This window comes from Oryzias melastigma, linkage group LG1 (genome assembly GCF_002922805.2).
Source record: "Oryzias melastigma strain HK-1 linkage group LG1, ASM292280v2, whole genome shotgun sequence".
Lineage (NCBI taxonomy): Eukaryota > Metazoa > Chordata > Actinopteri > Beloniformes > Adrianichthyidae > Oryzias > Oryzias melastigma.
Genome location: NC_050512.1, coordinates 9,606,934 through 9,625,629, shown reverse-complemented (window position 1 = coordinate 9,625,629; position 18,696 = coordinate 9,606,934). Strand labels below are relative to the sequence as shown.

At 38.2% G+C, this 18,696-nt stretch overlaps 1 protein-coding gene across 9 annotated transcripts in view; it reads right to left on the bottom strand.

The window, feature by feature from the left end:
• Positions 1-18,696, bottom strand: part of mgat3b (beta-1,4-mannosyl-glycoprotein 4-beta-N-acetylglucosaminyltransferase b) — a 55,268-nt gene that overhangs the window by 14,673 nt on the left and 21,899 nt on the right. For 6 of the 9 annotated variants that reach the window (XR_004948046.1, XR_004948057.1, XM_036212321.1 and 3 more), the window contains one exon: positions 1,493-1,638. The exons of 2 other annotated variants lie outside the window; for them this stretch is intronic. Coding sequence is in view for 5 of the 7 variants with exons in the window: in XM_036212321.1 (XP_036068214.1) it covers positions 1,493-1,554 (62 nt within the window). In the remaining 2 variants the exon portion in view is untranslated. Of the gene's footprint in view, positions 1-1,492; positions 1,639-2,842; positions 2,865-18,696 lie in introns of those variants that run through there. One more of the 9 variants, XM_036212358.1, reaches the window with a different exon arrangement.

The following is an 18,696-nucleotide window of genomic DNA, read 5'->3' as shown; positions in this document are numbered from 1 at the left end:
AGATATTTTTAATTCACATAAAGCAAAATAGAATTGATTTATTCAAATAACAAAACACATCTGTATTATGTTTCTGTTACTGCCTGTGCAAAATAAAAAAAATTAAAACACGATTATTTTTTTCATATATAATCTTGAATTATTAAGGGGAGCTGCAGAACAATCAAAACTAAAGTGCAGCAAATTGGGGCAATCAGTCATCTGGTCTAAAAGGCAGTAACCAAAAACAAATGGAGAAAAAAAAAAATCTAAAAATTTTTTGTCGACAGATTACAAAAGTGAAAGCCCATCTGCAAGTCTACCTCTGAAGACAAACTAAGTGAGTCCTCTGCAGTGGTTTAGTCAGAGGCTCTGACCTGGATTAGATTAAGATGCCGAGGGGCATGACCTTAAGAAGAAAGCTCATGCTTGAAAACCCCTCCAAATATGTCAAAAAGTCCACAAAAATGAGTGGGCCAAAAGTCCTCCACAGTGCCTTTAAAGACTCATTGATAGCTATAGGAAAAACCTGACTGCTGTCTTTGCTGCTAAATGCAGATAAACCGGTTATTGGCTTTAAGGAAAATACACTTGACAAAAGGTTAGGCTTGGATTTTTTTTTTTCAACAAAAACATTTAAAAACTGCATTTTGTGTTGACTTGGGTTCAGAATAATGTTTACATTTTGTGACATTTTGTGTTAGCAAACAGAAAAGGGGCAAGCAGTTTTTGTATGTTGGGCTATTTCTATTAAAACTAAATAAATAAATAAAAAGTGATGGAGACATAAAACAAGCTAAGATTGTGGCATGTTCCTTTCAAATCTACTGTCAGGTTCTGCTTTCATCCATCTAAACTTTCCATTGTGTTATGTTACACCCCCCCATTACATTCTTCTCTACCATTTCTCATAAAACTTTGAGTCAAAAAGGACAAAGTACAGAAAAATGACATCTGGAGTCAAAAGAAATTAAAACAAAAAAGGTAAAGTTTGATTCTCGATTTTTTATTTTCTTTATAAAAATGTTCTGAATGCTCTGATAGTTTAGATGGATCACTGAACAGGTGAGGTAGATAATGAAAATGAATGGAAATGTTTTTTTTTAGAGATTGTACTGGTCAAGTTCCAACCAGTTTGCTTTGTTCATATTACATACATTTTTTTTTTATAATTTAATTTGTAGCTTAAAAAAATAACGTATCTCTGTTAACATGTAGCGAACATTATTTGTGAACAAAATGTTTTTTTTATTATATAAAATATCTAGTTACTCATCTCATGTTCAAACACAATAGAGAAAAAAAGTTCAGTTTACTTGGTCTATTGTTTTTAGTTTTGGTCTTCCTTATTAAACTTAAGTTGTTGTGAGAAGCAGTGATCTGCACTGTTGCACCACAAAACAACAAGAATCCTTTATGAATAGCTATGACAGATAAGAGGGAAAAAAAGCAGATGAGAAAAGTGTACCACACTAATAGAGCCCATCACCAAACTTGATATAAAAGCACTTACAAACAGAGTAACCGCCAGCATCGCGTCGGCAAGCATATGCTGGTACATTTAAGCAGAGACATGAGTGCTGAAATTATTCCAAAGTGCTCATGACAGCGGTCGGTGCTCGGCTACTGCTGCAGATCCCTTCACACCTTCAATGCCGCCTGTCAGAAAATGCACAGGGCGGAGTTTTACTGGTCTGACAATGTGAGCAAACCCATATCTACCGGCAAAGGTAACAGGTTTAAGAATGCCTGGTCTCGACTTGCTCAGGTGAAGTAGGGTTATTTACTGTAGCTTTTAGTCTAGTAAAACCTGTTCAACTTAGGACTGAAACAGATTCACAAAGTGACAAAAAAACAAGGATAACCTGCATTGCAGACAAGAGAGGAAAAAACAACACCACCACAATGATACTTTTAAGACAACAGACTAAAAACAGGTTTTCTGATTAGTTCCCGTCACATCTTTGACACACATGTTCTTTTAGTTGTATGGAATTGGTCATAACTGCAATTTAAACTCTATTGAACAAATCTCCAATATGTTCACTTATGTGCAACAGCGCCCACTAAACACTACTTACTTGAAATACCTTTTGTGTACCTGGGAATTTGTTGTAAAAACTCATAAAGAGTCAACATTTGGCAAATGAGTCTAAAGGAAAACAAAGTAAAAATATTCCAGGGCCAAATAATGATCATAAACAGCAGTGATAATCCAATGCTTCACTGTGACCTGTTCAACTACTTTGACAAAATGCAAATGTCATCCTGCGTGCTCAGAAAAAGGATGGGACGAATGCTAAAGCATGAGAAAAACTATGGCAACCTGAAGTGCAAATTACTGCAACATAAATGGAAAAAAAACAACATTGTTTCTTTATTGGAGGAATGTACTGAAAATAGATATACAAAACAAAACAAAAAAGTCCTTCAACCATCTTTTATCTCCACACAAATGAGCCCAGAAAGATGTGATCTAGCAGAATCCATAAAAGTGACACATCAAGTATCTCTATAAATCTTTTTATGGTTATGTATTTGAGCACCAGCTTAATTATTTTCTAGGAACTATTGTCAAATGATGAACCACACCTTACAAAACTGTTTTGGCGCTTCTGACTTCCAAGAACTCGAAGAAATGCATGACAAAGCTTGGCTTTGTTTGTTTGTCCGCGCCTGCTTTCTAGAGTTAATGTTAACCCCTCTAGTTCCATTGAGTGTGGAAGCAAAAAGTCCCCAAAACCTCTTTCAACACGAGAAAAGCTTTGATACCGAACTCAAAACACACTGCGTTTATGCAACTCTGAACAGCCTCACCTAACAAGCACAGAAGGGGAATGATTCAAAGACAAAATAAAAGAACCTTGGGAGATGAATTTCCGATGAGACGTCATTATGTAAGGAAAAAAAAATGTCCTCAGTGGAGATCCTGAACTCTCCATCCTCACTGACAGAGAAAAAGAAAAATTTGTTACCGTCAATCAGAGTTTGCAGTATTACTTTTCAATTAAAACTGTTTGACTTCCATGGGGAAAATACTTCATGAAAGAAAACAAGTGTTTTTGGAATATTAAGCAATATAAAACCCCTTTTTTTGTGACAATAAATGCATTTCAGCCATAGCCAGTGGAAGCTTTTGTTCTTTACAAAGATACAAGATCTACTCATATCAGAAAAAAGAAATTGATAAAACTCAAAATGCAACAAAAGTTTTTCCACAGCCACTGAAAACTGTTAACTCTGGTCAGATACTGCTGATCAGTTTCCTGCCTTCCTTCTGCTTTTTGTTCACGCTCAGCTGACTTTCTCATGGCTGGCAGTTTGTCATGACACTTTTTTTTTTTAACTTCGTCTTGAGACAATAAAGAGGTCGCCTCTCAGTTGCTTGTTTTCATTCCCTCCTAAACTTGCCAAGTTAAAAAAAAAATGAGTCCAGATATTGAATAAGTGTGTGCATACTTTGCAGAGTTCAGCAAAGACTCCAGCTGTTACTGTTAACACCCTCCTGCGGTAAAGACACCAAACCTCCTGCTCCGTCTCCTCTGCTGAAGCCAAAACTCATTTAAACATGAAATAAAATAAAATAACTGACTAGCATGTCTTAACAAATACTCTGCTTCTTGTAGTATCTTGATGTCGGGACAAGTTATAACATGTTATGGTTGTCACAACAAAAGTAAGGAAAACCTCAAAGTAAACAGGCTTTAATGTTGACAGACAGATGGCGACAATTACATTTACAGTCAGCTGTGGCTGACTGTAAACCTCCACACAACAGGGTTGAGAGTTGAAAAGTCATCCTGACTCACCACGTTCATTCCTACCATCCAAGAGTAGTACATGCTAGGTAGCACTGTTCTTTGAATCTTAACAGCATCTGGGCCTTCAACTGTGAAAAGTGCCAGAGCAACAACAGTGCTTTCTTCTAGTTTATTGATTGACTCCATTAATGAACAGTCTACTATTTGCACTTAGGGAAGAACCTACAAAGATTTATTTGCTCAACTTTACAAAATCCTTCAATAAATCCTGCTAATCAGCATAGTATGCAGTGTGCAAATGAATGAAAGTCTTAAGAAAATACATTTGCAAGATGGAAAACTGCATTCATGTTTTTTTTTATGAATAGGATTATTTATTTTAAGGTGGACTGTGCCACTACAATACCACCATGTTGTCTTAAAATGGACAGAAATCTGTAAGTTATGATATGATATGATTCAACACCGTTTTAAATGCATTTCCAAATAATCAAGTATCAAAACCCTAAAATGTGTATGTATAATGCCGTTTCCTGATGCCAATCACACATCCAACTATCTGTTATCCATCAATCTATTTTCTAAAACTGTTTAATCCTTTTTGGGGTGATGGGGTTGCTGAAGTCTATTCCAGCTACTGTCGAGCAACAGTGAGGAGGTACAAGATGGATGGTTCGCCAGTCCGACAAAGGGACACACAATCACACAAGGCCCCAATCCAAATTCTTCCCCTGCCTACGGCTTCTCCCTACCCCTAAACTTAGCCTGCCAAATGGAGAGATGTGTAAAAATAGTGTCTTCGAATTCGGACGGCACTAATCCTCGATGACGTCATCAATTTTCTCCATCATCAACGTTAGCACGTAGCTTCCAGTTCTTGGCAATTACATAACAACATGAGTTTTATAACTTTTAACAGTCAGGCTCAAACGAAAAGTCCTTATTTACAGCTAAATGTAGACTTCTGTACTTTAGAGCAAACCCACATGAAGAAATGTGTTTCTCTTCCGCGGCATAGTGCGACACGGAACACCCTACCGGTGGAGGGATACAGGACTCAAGGTCACTTTTCTTTACCCTTATAAAAAACTATTTCTGATACCCCGTTTACATCAAATGCCCTTTCAATTGGAAGGGTAAGGAGAAGCCGCAGAGGAAGAATTCGGATTGGGTCAAAGTCACACCTGGAAACCATTTTGATTCACCAGTTGACCTACAATACAAATTGATGGACTGTACTACTGTCTAAAGTCATAATTAAAAGTGAACAATAAAACGAAATGCTGCATATTCGTCTTTGAAGTGGCACTCAATATTCAAACCTGAAAACAGTCCACACCCTTTGTATCTCTATAAATGTTTTTTTATATATATTCCTAAAAGAACTTTGTTGCATTCAAGTAAACCTAAAGAGCTTTGGACCTGGCACTGGCCGTAGGGTTAAGAATTGCTTTGGAACAAGGATAATCTTGTAGACTCTGTTCAAGTGATCAAAGAACACAAATAGTTTGGTTTGGTTTCACACATGGTGCTCTCAGAACCAAAAGAATCCGTACTGTCTGAAAGAAAATAGAGTATAAAGAAATAAAGAAGGTGGAAACCTGTCAGCCCAGAAATCTTCTTATAAAGTCGTAAAAAGTGCCTGCATCTCGTCATTCCAGCATATCTACCCTCTTATGACATTTTCCAAAAGTTTTGAGAGTCTTGCATCCTCAGTTTTGTGATTTGAGGTTTGTTTTTGGAAGCTTGCAGTACATGGCACTTACATCATTAACTCCCTTTCCCTCCCCTTCTATCTGCACTCTGGTTCACCCTCAAGTGAACTGAGATTGTTGCTCTCAGGGGGTCAGGGTTTGCTTGTTTCATCTGCAGGTGAGCTTTCACATCTGCCAAAGGAAACTGAGTTTTACAGAAATCAAACCCTGGTGTGAGTCAAACCTGTCAGCGTGTATGCGCTCTAAAACAGCCACAGTATTAGTTCATCCTTTGCATTTTCTTAACCAGGCAAATTCTTTAGGAAAATTAAGTACTAGGCTCTTGGAAAACCTTCCTTCTTTTAAGCTTACAGGTCACTGGATTGATGAAGCAGATGTCAGGAAGGAGCTAAGAGTGCTTCAATAATGCAAGCATAAGAGGAGCCTGAGAAAATGTGTTTGCATGCTTGAAACCGTTTGCACGAGGTACATGTGGGCTTTAGAGTGCATCTTGGGAGGTAGGTGGTGGGCTGCAGCTGCCATGAAAATATTTGCAGGTTCTAAGAAACGTGGTGTGAAAACAATATTTACCCACAATTGTGTGTGTGTTCTTGCCTTACAGAGCATTTTTAAACAACAGGGGGGAATATTTAGCCAGATTCTCTAAATACAAGCTATTTTGGAAGTTCAGGGTTAGGTTTTTAGCTGTACGATTGAGTAGTTTTGGGTGAAACATTTAAAGGGGGTTCTTGAAGTAAGAAGTAAAGTCTTAGTCACATGGACCCATACACTACGATCTAGATGCGTGTATTGGCTCCTTCCTAACTACGTCCAAATCTTGCACTTGTGGGGTGTGCAGGTGCAGGTTAGTGCTCGTGGGATGCCCACACACTCAACTACACTCTGCCTAATTTTCCAACAGGTCCCGTGGTCCCCAGGTTTGGGTTCAAAAAGATAAAAATCTGTTTACCATCACTGCGCCCAACCTACTTCATCCTTACTTACCCTTATGTGTTGTTAAAGTGTTAGCTACGACCTGTCGACTGCAGCTTGCCCATAGAAAAAATTTGCATGAACATTTTAGCTCTCGAGGTTCAGTGAGCTGTCTATAACTTTGATATCTCCTGTAGACTATCTGCATGCCCTGTACAGGCTCACACATTTTCCACCCGCAGACAGTTCATACCCACCCTCAAGGGCAGTTGTGACTGAGGCCTTTGAGATTGCACTTACGTCAATAACTAACTTCCATGGGAGTTCAAGTGTGGATGACATTACTTAAAGTAACTGACAGGAACGCAGAGAAAAATTCCCACAACCCAAGCCATAATTCATGTAAGCTGTGATGCATGAACCGAACTCATAAAAAAAGTGTCCAAATTAAATGGAAGCTGTAATTTCTCAAAAGTTTGTTTGTTTTCAGCAAAGTGTTTTTGGTGTCCACCAGAACTGATGCTTAAGAAGTAGTAAATGTTGCATTCCAGAGAGAATCAGTCACTTAAAAAACATACAACTGTCCAAAAAAAAGGCAAAAGAAATAATTCTGTCACACAGCACGAATCGAGCTCCCACCGCGCTGGCTCCCACACTTCACAAAACAATTCAGAAGCAGCTTTCCTCCAGAGGGACACGCATCAAGTCCTCCATCTAAAGATCTGCAAACGCTGAGCTTCAGGGCATGACGAGAGTAGTTTTTGTCAGGTTTTTAGGTTCTGCAAAACAACAACTGATGCAGCTTTTCCCATACTATGAGTGAGCGAAGACAAAAAACAAGAGAATCAGGTGCAATAGCTCTGAGGTGAGAAAGAGAACGGGTATATTTCTTAGAAGCAACCAGCCACATGTCTAAGAAAGTTTTATCTGTGAATACATATTTTGAGTTTTCTTCTGAACAGTTGGTGTATCCAAGAACCAAACTCTTTTTATACTGATCTAGCTAAAACCAAGGGTTTTCAGTGTGTTTCATTTTATAATAACATTGTAAATCCATCCTTGTTGTGCAATGTCTTCATCTGTCAAGATTGTCAGTCTTGAAGCCAAGACCGGCTGATACCAGGCAGGACAAGCGTGAGCAACCATGGGATTAACTGCTCATGGTGACCAATCCAAAGCTCCATCTTTCCGATCAAACAAATGCTTTCGATTTTGAACAGTACGCAAATGGTAGAATTAAAAAACAAACCCTGTAAGACAAGGATAGAAAATGCAAACAGGATTCAAACCAGAAACTTTTAGGCGGCTTACAGACTCTGCCAGCCACCACATTCAAAGAGATTAAAAAAAAAAAAAACTCTTAAAAAACTTCATATGATTTAAACATTCTATGCTAATCTCAATATAATTATGACTATTTGCCAAAGACAACTTTACTGGGTAAATACTGAATTAGTTTCTGCAAAGTCTTTATAACCACAAATTAAAGACATGCAAAATACATAGTTTTTACTATTGTTTCAAAGCAAACAGATAAAGAAAAATAAGGAGCACTAGAGCAAACAATTCTTATTTGAACAACTGAAGTGATCCAAAACTGATAGTCAAAGAAACAATTACCTTTGGAAGCTGCAGGTTATAGGGAAATGTCCTGTTTTTAACCCTAATCTGATTCAAAGCACCTAATTCAAAATACCTGTTGTTTTAAAAGCTAATCCTATTCTGAAAAGTGAAATGTTGCCTCTGGAGATTTGTGTCAGCGTCTTATTTCCTCTTAGTTCAGAAACTCCTTCATGTCAGGTGCAGTCTGCTGTCTTGTCCCCAAGCAGCAGTGGGTTGAGTTTGCACTGACGTTTCTTCTAGATGAAAATTAGGTAAATCTAGGTAAATGTGTATGCATGAAAAAGGATTGTTTTTAGATATTAGAATCCAAATGTGTTGCATGTGTTCTCTCACTGTTTTTGATACACTGAGACTGCCCATCCAGCATTTACACATAATGTTCGAATTAGTCATGAGGACACAAAACAAAAAAATATTTTTGTCATAATACATCAAAACTAACATGGTAGCATACAGATATCAATATTATGTACCGGTACTTTGCATACAGTGCCATGCATCTTTCCACTTAGACATTAGGGTAGATCAAGGAAGAGTGTGGGGTCAAATCAGGATCAGCTTAAAGTTAATGAAAACCATATTGTACATTTAAAAAAAGACACTGTAAACAGGGTCCACCAATACCGACATGGATTTTGGTATTGGCACCAATAATGACTATTTTGACATATATCGGTATCAGCCTTTTGTTTTTACCCGACGAGGCGATATTGAACTGGTTGTTTTTGGCTTGGAGACAGCTGCCCCGCTGTCTTTTGCATGGTCCTGCCCACTGCACTAATCTGATTGGTTAACCACGTACAGGCAGAGGCAGAGCCAATCAGAAATTGAAACAGTTTGCGGTGAGGGGGTTGGGGGAGGTCAAACCATGGCGGAGAGAAAATTTTTCTTTGTGATGAAGCTCTGGAGGGTGTACAAGCAGACCCTTCTTACCCCAAAACAATTAATTTACTGATACTTTTGTAAGTATTAGTTGAATATTGTGTTGTATATAGTATTGTAAATAGTATCCTATTGTACCGGTTTCTTCTTTCCAATCTCGAGCCAGTGACATTCATTTATCTACTGGTTTGAAAAAATCCTTGAATCCTTGAATATCATAAAAACGTTAAAAAAAAAAAAAACAACAACAACAACAAAAACGGCAGCTCTGTTACCTCACTGTTAAACGTGTCTGTGAATCACAAGATTAAAAAAAGATGCTAAAAATATAGACATGTAAGGAACCTATTATTTTATAACCATGTAATTAAAATTAAAAAATAATCCTGTCGAGTTTTATAGCAGGAAAGCACAAAGATACAAAATATTGAGCAACACATGAAAACCTACATAACAACAAAGCACCGCCTAAAAAAATATTGGTACCTGGATGCCTCCCTGGAGAGGATATACCGCCAAATTATGATTATGTGTAATAGCTGCTGCTCTCAATTTACAGTTTCAATTTAGAATTTTCATTTTCCGTATTGAGGCTAATTTTATGTGGGGGTGGGGCTACCCCGGTACCCACTGGGTACCGGGACATGATTGCCATCGGGTGATGGAGGTTTTGGTGATGTCAATTTCCGCTCAAATGTTTGCAAAAGCCTTTCACCCTTCCTCTGATGTGCCAAACCTTGGGGAGCATTATCACTTCTGCATGCCACAAGTTTACAATGTGTACTTTCAATAAACCATTTTAAAATATTCAATTTTTTTTCAATGCATATTTTACAAATGCTTAATCTGTTTTTTTTGTTCACTTTAAGCTGACCTGATTTGATACCATAGAAACGGAATGACTACCAAAGACTGAAATGTTCTTTCTTGCTGCAGAAACATCACCTGCAAGGAGCACATGCACACTGATCTGTGTTCAACTGCATCACAATGCAGCAGCATCGAATGTGCAGTAGTAAAACAGGAAACATAGTCCCTCGTCTGCAGCTCACAAGAATATATCCCTGTGCACCTTTGCTAAAGAGGGCTACTTTCTTAAGACAATTTTCCCAGCAGTGATTTACTTCTTTAGTCATTTTCTGTACCCGTCCTTTTCTTTTGTTAAAGCCACTCAGTTTCCTATTAGAAAAAATGGCAAAGTACTACAGGAGTGCTACTTTGAGCTTGTTAACACTGCATGGTGGATGTGGTGCGGACTGAGCAGAGTGGTATTTTACAAAAGTCTGTGCTAATGAGAGGACTCAACAAATAGTTCCTCGATACAATTTTCTCCCACAGTATGCAATTATTTTTAAGACAGGACGAGACATAAAGTTGGTCTTTCTTCTTTCTCTCACGACGTCCTCTTCTTTCCCCCCAGAAGCCTGCTGAACCCAGGGCTGCTTGCTGCAGAGGCGAGCATTTCTATTTGTGTCATTAGTTTTGTTTGTGCGCGTCAGACCGGCGACTGCAGTGAAACTGAACCAACCGAATGCAGGCTTGATGATATCCCAGTAGGAGAGAGAGTTAAATGGAATCGGGAAATAAAGTGGGTTTTGTGGCCGAGTTGTGATTGTTTACTTGTGCTCAACAGACAGACTTTTTGAAATGTGCACCTGCTCGCCGTTTGCCATGCGTTCAGAGCAGTTGTGATTTACGAAAGCAGACAGCTGGCTGACGAGCTGGTCAGTCTGTAGGGTCAAGATGCCAGCCTCCTCCGTGTAGCAGACAGACAAGACAAAGGTAGTCCCTTGTCGATTCAATCAAACATCCAGGCCAAAAACGCAGACAGCGGATTAACTAAAGTGGGTCAAAAATAAAGCACTAAGCAGGGGGATTCATTGACACACTCATCGTCTGTCCTGCCCCCATTGTAGTTATGCAAACATGGAGGCTGAAGCCTCTTCAAATCTTTCATTTGGATTTTTGTAATGTTTTGCAGAGTTTGCAATAGTTCAGGCAACAACTTCTGAACGCACAGAATCCAGCTTGACGGGCGGGGAGAATGGCGCCTTTGTGTTCAGCATTGTGCTGTGCTATGCATAACAGGAAACTGGAAGCTGGAGAGTGTCCTCGAAAGAAGAAGCAAAGTTCTGCGCAGAGGAACAGCACAACATGGCCAAGCTTCGCAAATGAAGGCGGTTATCACAACTATTTTCAATAACAGGTCTACTGAGGTGTTAAAGAAGAAAGACAAGATAAGATAAAGGCAATGTTAGAAACTTAAACAACAAGAGCCAGAAAAAAAGCCAGTGGGTAAGCATAATTGTTGGGAAGGAAAAGGTTAGGACATATAAAGCTGCAGAAAAATGAGTCAGATATAGAAGAAAAAAGAAAGAAACAGCCTGGAGAGAAAGAATCATATACTGTAGGTAGAGAAATCAAGAGGTAGGGCTGAATAATAATACATGGGAAAAAAAAAGAAATAGGGCTGTGGTAACAAGGAGAAGGCTGCACAATAAAAAACACCACCACAAATTAAACAAGGATTCTGCATGTGTACCTGAGGCAGTGCTACACGCAGGGTCAGAGTACCAGGTAATCTGATTCCTTTTGTAACACAACTCCAAAGCACCCGAAGCGCCATGAGTTAAAATCTAATATTCCAATTTATAGAGGTATCATACACACCTTATAGTAAAGGTAAAAACTGAGCATCTAGATTCAGTATCAGCCACTCTATTTCATTCTATTTGCCTAAAACCTGTTTTTCAGTAACTACCATTGACTGTATATAAGAACTGGACACTCATTGAAAGTCATTTGCTTCCAGTTCCAATGGAATTAAGTCAATCGAGTCAAAAATTATTCACGGCATGGACATCACCATGTTGGAGCCAAAAGTCCCCAATAACCAGTGACTGGTCTGCGTTGGTCTGAGTCAGTTTCTATTGAAACCACTCTCACCCAAAAAAAAAAAAAAAAAAAACAATTTTTGAGGCACCTGATTGCACCAGAGCAAGAACAGTAATTCTGACAGATGCAATGATTGAGTAATAGCAGTTTATTTTTCTATAGAAGTATATGGGATCTCGGCCTATTGGTACCAGTGGGTATTTCCTATTTGGAACTCCAGGGGGATGAGTTTCTCAGTCCAGTTCTCTTATACAGTTAATGGTACTTCCTGCGACTGATTGAGTGGCATGAAATACTATGTATTCACTATTGTCTGCATCTTTTGTTTAAAGCACTTTGATTTTTTGCATTGAAGACGAGGTAAAGTCTTCCAAAATGTGATTAACATTGGATCATATTTAATAAACCAAATATATACACCTCAGAGTAACAAAAAGGAGACTAGCATCACTTGTTTCCAAACAGAGTAGTTGGCCTTGCCTAGAGATACAAAGTTCCTCTGTTTGAATGAAAGCACAGCACGTCCACGCAGAGGCACAATTTTTTAGGGACTGAGTGCGCCAGTCCTCCATGTCATTTACAGTTTGTGCTTCTTTTGAAATCAGAGTTAGAGCTTTCCACCCCTAGTACCAAACTACGGAAAACACTGCACAATGGGAAGTTAGGCAGAACAAGTGAAGTGAATGTTCAGCTCTGACCTGAGCCTGAAATCTCACCTTACACTGCAGATCTCAGTGGCTCATTGAAACCCATTTTCAGAACAATACATCCTAAATTAAGAAAATGGGTTGTGCTTGTTTTACCCCCATGTACGGAAACATGAAAGTTTTAGACTAAAATGTGGGGTCAATAAATGAAACTGCTGGTCAGAATTCGTACTGCTGACTCCTAAAACCGGTTTGTTGACACGTGTAATTGCCACATAACTTGAACAAATAAGAAAAAAAAAAGCATCTAGTTTTACTTTAGGCTTGCATGCACACACGAATGAACACACTCACAAAGGCTTCCTCTGTTTCCTGCTCTTCACGTTGGCCACATCGCTCCCCTGTATACGGAGGAGATTTCAAGCGGTGTGACAGATTGATCTGCAGTTGCTGCTGCATGTGTGAAAGCAACTGTGTCTGATGAAGTCCATGAGGTTTCTCCCACTGTGGAGTTTATACAACTATAGCAACTCTGATACAAGGTGCGATCACAAGGCCCAGACCCACTGTTTGTGGCTCACTTATCTGCCACAGGCACAGATCAGAAAATGCTGCATGATGAGAATTCAGAGCTGTTGCTTTGGTCTATGTGAGGGCTGGTGGTGTTGGGGTCATGCAGAGGAAAATAAAAGTCCCTTAAGTACATTTTGGCAACACACAACAGTACAACAGCATCACACTTTCTCAAGAATAAATGTAATTTTTAAGACGCCTACTTTAGAAAACAAAAGGTTAGGTTATGTCAACAATGATAGTAATGTGGGGATATCAAACTTATAAGATACATTCCACTGCCATTCTCAAGGTTCATGATAATCTTATCAATAAAAAAGTTCTTTGTAACCTCTCTGTGACCCATCTGGACAGACTAAAAATAATGGAGACTGTCATGGAACTAGCTCCGGGCCACAGTATTGTTTTAAATTGTATGAACAAAGTTCAATTCTGCTCTAGGTCTAATTTTAGAAAGAGGAAACTCACCACAAAAACACACACACAACAGAATCATGGCTGTGAAAAGACGGTTTCTGAAAATGAGCCTACGGTTGACCTGTTTTTAGACAAATAATTTTAATGAGCTCTTATTCTGAACAGATCTGAATTATACAATGAAGGGAAATAGTCTTGAGTTACCCAGCAAATAAAAGTTGTGTGATTTAAGTTAAAGCTCAAGCAGAAATGGATTGTATAGAGTGAGATTAGACAAAAGGGTAATGAACATCTGGTCTTCAGTGTCTTACAAAGTACTGTAGATGATATCTTCAAATGTCAAAAATCAACAAGACAGTGAAGTTCCTCAAATGTCCAAAAATGTCCAATTCACTTTCTCTTTAGAGTTTATCTACTTCAGTGGTGTGGTATCAGGAATGGGGCAGGCCAGAACAGATTACATTTTAGACACACCTACAGCCATCAGCGGATCTACAATACCTGGAAGTCCTGTGCTCTCATCATAAAACAGCCAAGCAGGTTTTCTTTGATATCATTTACATTCCCTAAACAGTAACCACTTCTAAGAAATGAATTTAGTGTAACGGGACACCTGTAATTCTTTGTGAGCAAAGTTAAACAAAGTTAGTCTTACTTGAGACATCGACAGAAGCTTGTTGGGTTATGCAGTAGTATTAAAATGCCTGATCGTCACCTTAAATCAAAAAGGACTTTCATGTAGAGATAATGCAAAAAAATAGTGGATAAAGCCTAAGTAACATCCACCCATGCAAGTGAATGTGACTGAGGTTTCACTGACGACTCTTTCCATATGTAAATGCTGTTTTTGTGAGTAACATTGCATGTTTCTCTATAGCTAATGGCTGCATCAACATTTACATAAATAGGAAAAAACAAATAAGTGTTTACATAAATGCAGAAGCTAACGTACCTCTGCAGTATCCCAGTCTTCTGTGTCTGTGCTGCTCAAAAAGCGACATGTGTTTGGAGAACACTAGTGAAATTACCAGAGGGTTGTCATATCATGGTCTGTTTGTAGGCGTTGCCTTGTGCATTCGTTTCACACTTCCATCTTCAAACTAACTTCTCAGGTTGACACTAAAAAAAGCACAGCCTCACCTTTCACATCAATGCACTTGCTGTGTCTCAGATGATGGAAGCAGCATACACTTTTTTACAAACTGCAGCATGACTTGATGACATATTTTACAAGTGCTCAAATATGGCTTTAGACTGAGATAAAGACAAACAGGAAACACTTGGAATATCTAACCAATCAGGAAAGATAACTCCCAGCTGAGTTGGTTCATTTTGAGCTAGTTAGGAAATGTATTTAGACAATATTTTGACTTGTGGAACATTTTTAAGTGGATTTGTTCCTTTAAAATAACAAAAAGTTACTACTTCAAATGACAAACTTTTCTTTTAAATATTAGAACTTTTCTATAACTGCTTCTTCACCCCCCCAAAAAAGGATGTTTTTTGGTCTTAAACATTAGATCCTTTAGATTTTACTAAAACTGATAAACTGGCACAGATCTCAACTGTGTGTTCTTATGTTAGAAATAAAACTAATTTGAAAATCAAACTCAATATTAAAACATTTATAGTGAGAAAACACAGAAAAATAAAGCATTCATTGATGTGTTTTACTTGGACAAAGGATCGAGGCTCTCACTGCACCCTAAGCCATGGTTCTAGGCCCACCAGCAGACCTACTGCACACTCTAGGAGCCCTTCACTTAAATCCCAGCTCTGCGGATTGCTTTTCATTTCCCTTTTTTGGGGGGGTAAAAATAAACTCAGTTTCCTGGATCACCTCTGCTTTAAATCAACCAGCTCCATAAAATGCCAAAGGAAAAACTCCATGTCAACATAAAATCTGACCTTCAAGTGATCAAGGAAAAAGGGAATGAGCATGAGCAGTGAAACGGCAAAGAAGTGTGACTAAGCAAAAAAGACAAACGGTTGCATTTGACTTGTTTTCACTCTTTCCAATGTTGATGATGACAATCTTCTAGTCACAGAGAGTTTTTGTATTTCCTCTACTTCCGTCTGTTCTTGCTTGTATATGGAATTCCTTGATTTGACCCAAATTGTTTCCTCTATTCAGCAGACAGAGCAAGTTTGGACCTGAACAAGACACAATCAATTCCGGAATTAGGCTGACAATAGTGACCCAGTCTTCGAGGTTTAAAAAGAGAAAAAAAATGGCATGATTTAGACACAAACACACAGTTGTCTGCCCAAACTGACAAATAACATCATTTGTACGCACAAACACGCTCTGTCTCCTCTTATAAAATGCAGTATTCTTCTCCTGAAACAGTGAACAGTCAGGGGTCTTTTCCTTAGCTTCATGCAGTCATCCATTATAGGCAGCTGTCACTTAGTGAACAACAGTTTTACTTCCTAACGAAAAATGTCAGCAGTTTTGACTCCTGGCCTCCAAATTCAGCACAATAAACTTTCGGTAAAAAGCAATCTGTGTGGTTGAAAAGACTAAAAAGCTCAGACCATTTATCACTAACTCATTAAAAGCAAATCATATTCTTCAAATGTGCAGATGTCCCATGAACATGAAATATGATATACATAAAGCTGAATTATCATGAGTACAAACCGTTTAGTGAAAAGTGTTTTCCAACCCCGCTGTCCAACATCAAACCCTCAAAACAAATGCTCCTTTGACAGCAAAGAAAAAAGCTTTAGTCCATTAATCATTCTCTGAAAGCTTGTTGTACTGTGACATTAAAATGTTATTCAGCATGAAAAATGTGGTGCATTTAATTATAAACTGTTAGGAAATGTCAGCAGCTTAGCATCACTGATGAAAAACTAGTCTCGTCCTGCCACCCAAGTTCATCGTCCAGCTTTGGTGAATTATTCAAACAACTATGAACTAAAGTTGTCTTCTTTATGACGCCTGACATCATCGGCCAGAAGTAGGAATGATACAATTTACCCTAATCCTAACCTAAAAGAGTTTAGAATTGTGGAAAAAAACTTTATTTGAAGCTTAAAAACGTGAAAAACCGTAACTGTTCGGGTTGATAGTTACAGTTAAAGACTTCCGGTTCTGGATGTTGATGTCTCCAGCCAGGTCCTCTTGTCTTTCCTTGTGATCACGCCACATGTGTCATATTTCCAGATGGACTGTAATTGTTGCAATTCAGCTCCCATCATCAGACCTCGTTTTTTAGAGCAGGACTATTAATTAAGCCCCACTTGTGTGACCACATTATCTGAGAGAACAGCAGCCTCCTGGGGGAAAAAAGTGCAACTACGGAGAGGAAGTTTGTCCCATAGCGCTACCAGCCCGGCATATTCATTTACAGATTAACGAAACCGTCAAAAGTCTCTCTATCATAGTTAAGCATTGACAAAATGAGCTAATGGCACATTGGCATTTATTGAAAGACACATGGGGAAGAAACATGAACAAAGATGGAGACTAAATGGACAGGGACGTGTGGGGTGACAACAGTCTGTACGTTACAATAAGTCAGCAGACTTGGATATAGACCTTGTGATCACAAGCACCATGACAACTAGTGGATAAATGCTTCATTAATACCTGCCTACCACAGCTAATGGACCGCTAAGTGTACTTTTGTCCTTTCTCTTGTTACTCCTGTAAGGCCATTTACTATACTTTACAATCAAATCAGTAGAAACATGACCAACTGGTACCAAGAACACTAGATGAGAAGGTGAAAAGGAGTGGAAAGAAGAAGTGTTTAATACAGCTGAGGTTAGTCAGAGATCTGCTGAAAGAAAGGCAGGGAGCAGACCATCAACACTGGATGATAAATTACAGAAGTTTGCATACTCTTTACATGTACTGTAAAAGGTAAATGAGAGTTATTATAATAAAATAAATCACTTTCTCTATATCATTACTACCACTGTTATAATTTTTCACATACTTAGATTTTTTTGCAAGTTCTTTGTTCCACCTTCCAGGCATTTTTGTTTTAGTGATTAATAGCTCATTTGTTTTGTAAATGATGATAGAGAAGACAACACTAAATCAACATGTAGGTTTCTTTTGTTGTTTTTTCATTTAAATAGCAAATGTGACTAACTTTTCCCCTGGATTTGCTACTTTTCCTAAACTATTTCACATTGTATCCCTTTAGTGTTCAGTATGTCACTTTTTGACATCACTACAAACCTAATACAGCCAACAATAAGGTATAAGGTGAGAACATTTCCCAATTTTTAATACTTCACTAAACCAATTTAGCATCATTTCATTATCTGTAGTACTGGCTAACACAAAAAACTCCATACAAGTTGATTTATTACTGCCTGTCACACCAACATTAAAGCCAAAATGTGGCAAATAATCTGGTGAATTGTGCTCAATTAGGCAGGAAGGTTACATATACAAAGTATTTCACATTTGGCTACTGCATTCAAGTATTTAGCATTAAACCAAAGCGATTAGACATTTTCTATTGTGCACAAAAGTGTTTGATAGATGGTTTGCTTATAGCAATGAAGTCAGCATGAAGGGTGTTTGCCCTTGTCTTCTTCCAGAATATTTCCTTTCTTCTGCATTGTTTTTCTTCTCTTGATGTTTGTTTAAATACTGAGTCTGCTTTGCCTTTAGTATAACATATCAAGTTTTCAGCTCCTGTTCTTCTTTTTTTTAAGTTTCTGATCATTTAAACAAATATTTGAGTTGAAGTTCTCCTATGTTTAAAACAATCATGTAAGGGCTAACAATGAAAAAGTAAGAATGCATTTTTCAATGGGAAAAAAAATGAATAGTTTAAGATATTGAAACAGGTCCAAAGCAAGCTAAATCACTGAAAAATGTAAGCTAAACTGTTATGTGGTTAGACTACAACCATTGCCTCAATCATTGTAGCGCTGCTCTTTGCTTTAAACCACAAATCTTTAGAAAGAAGGTTTTTCCTAAATTCACAAACACGAAATTAAATCCATTTAGGATATAAACTTTACAGCTACAGTGAGGCTTTGTTGTGCTTTCTCTCTTTCACCGTGCTACCAATTTAGATGAAATATTGTCACTTTAACAAAATGTACTCAAAATGATCAAAAACAGAACACAGTCCAAACAGAACTGGCAACCGGTTCAATTCACAGGCGGGGAGGGACCGATTCTTTCCGGCACACGTTTCATTATCTCAAAACGCTGTTGTCAGTCGTGATGTCTGGGGTGGCAGACACCTGGTTCTCTGAATGAAGCAGGTGTAGAGGAATAATGGACAGAATTTGTTTAGCTTCATATGTGGTCAA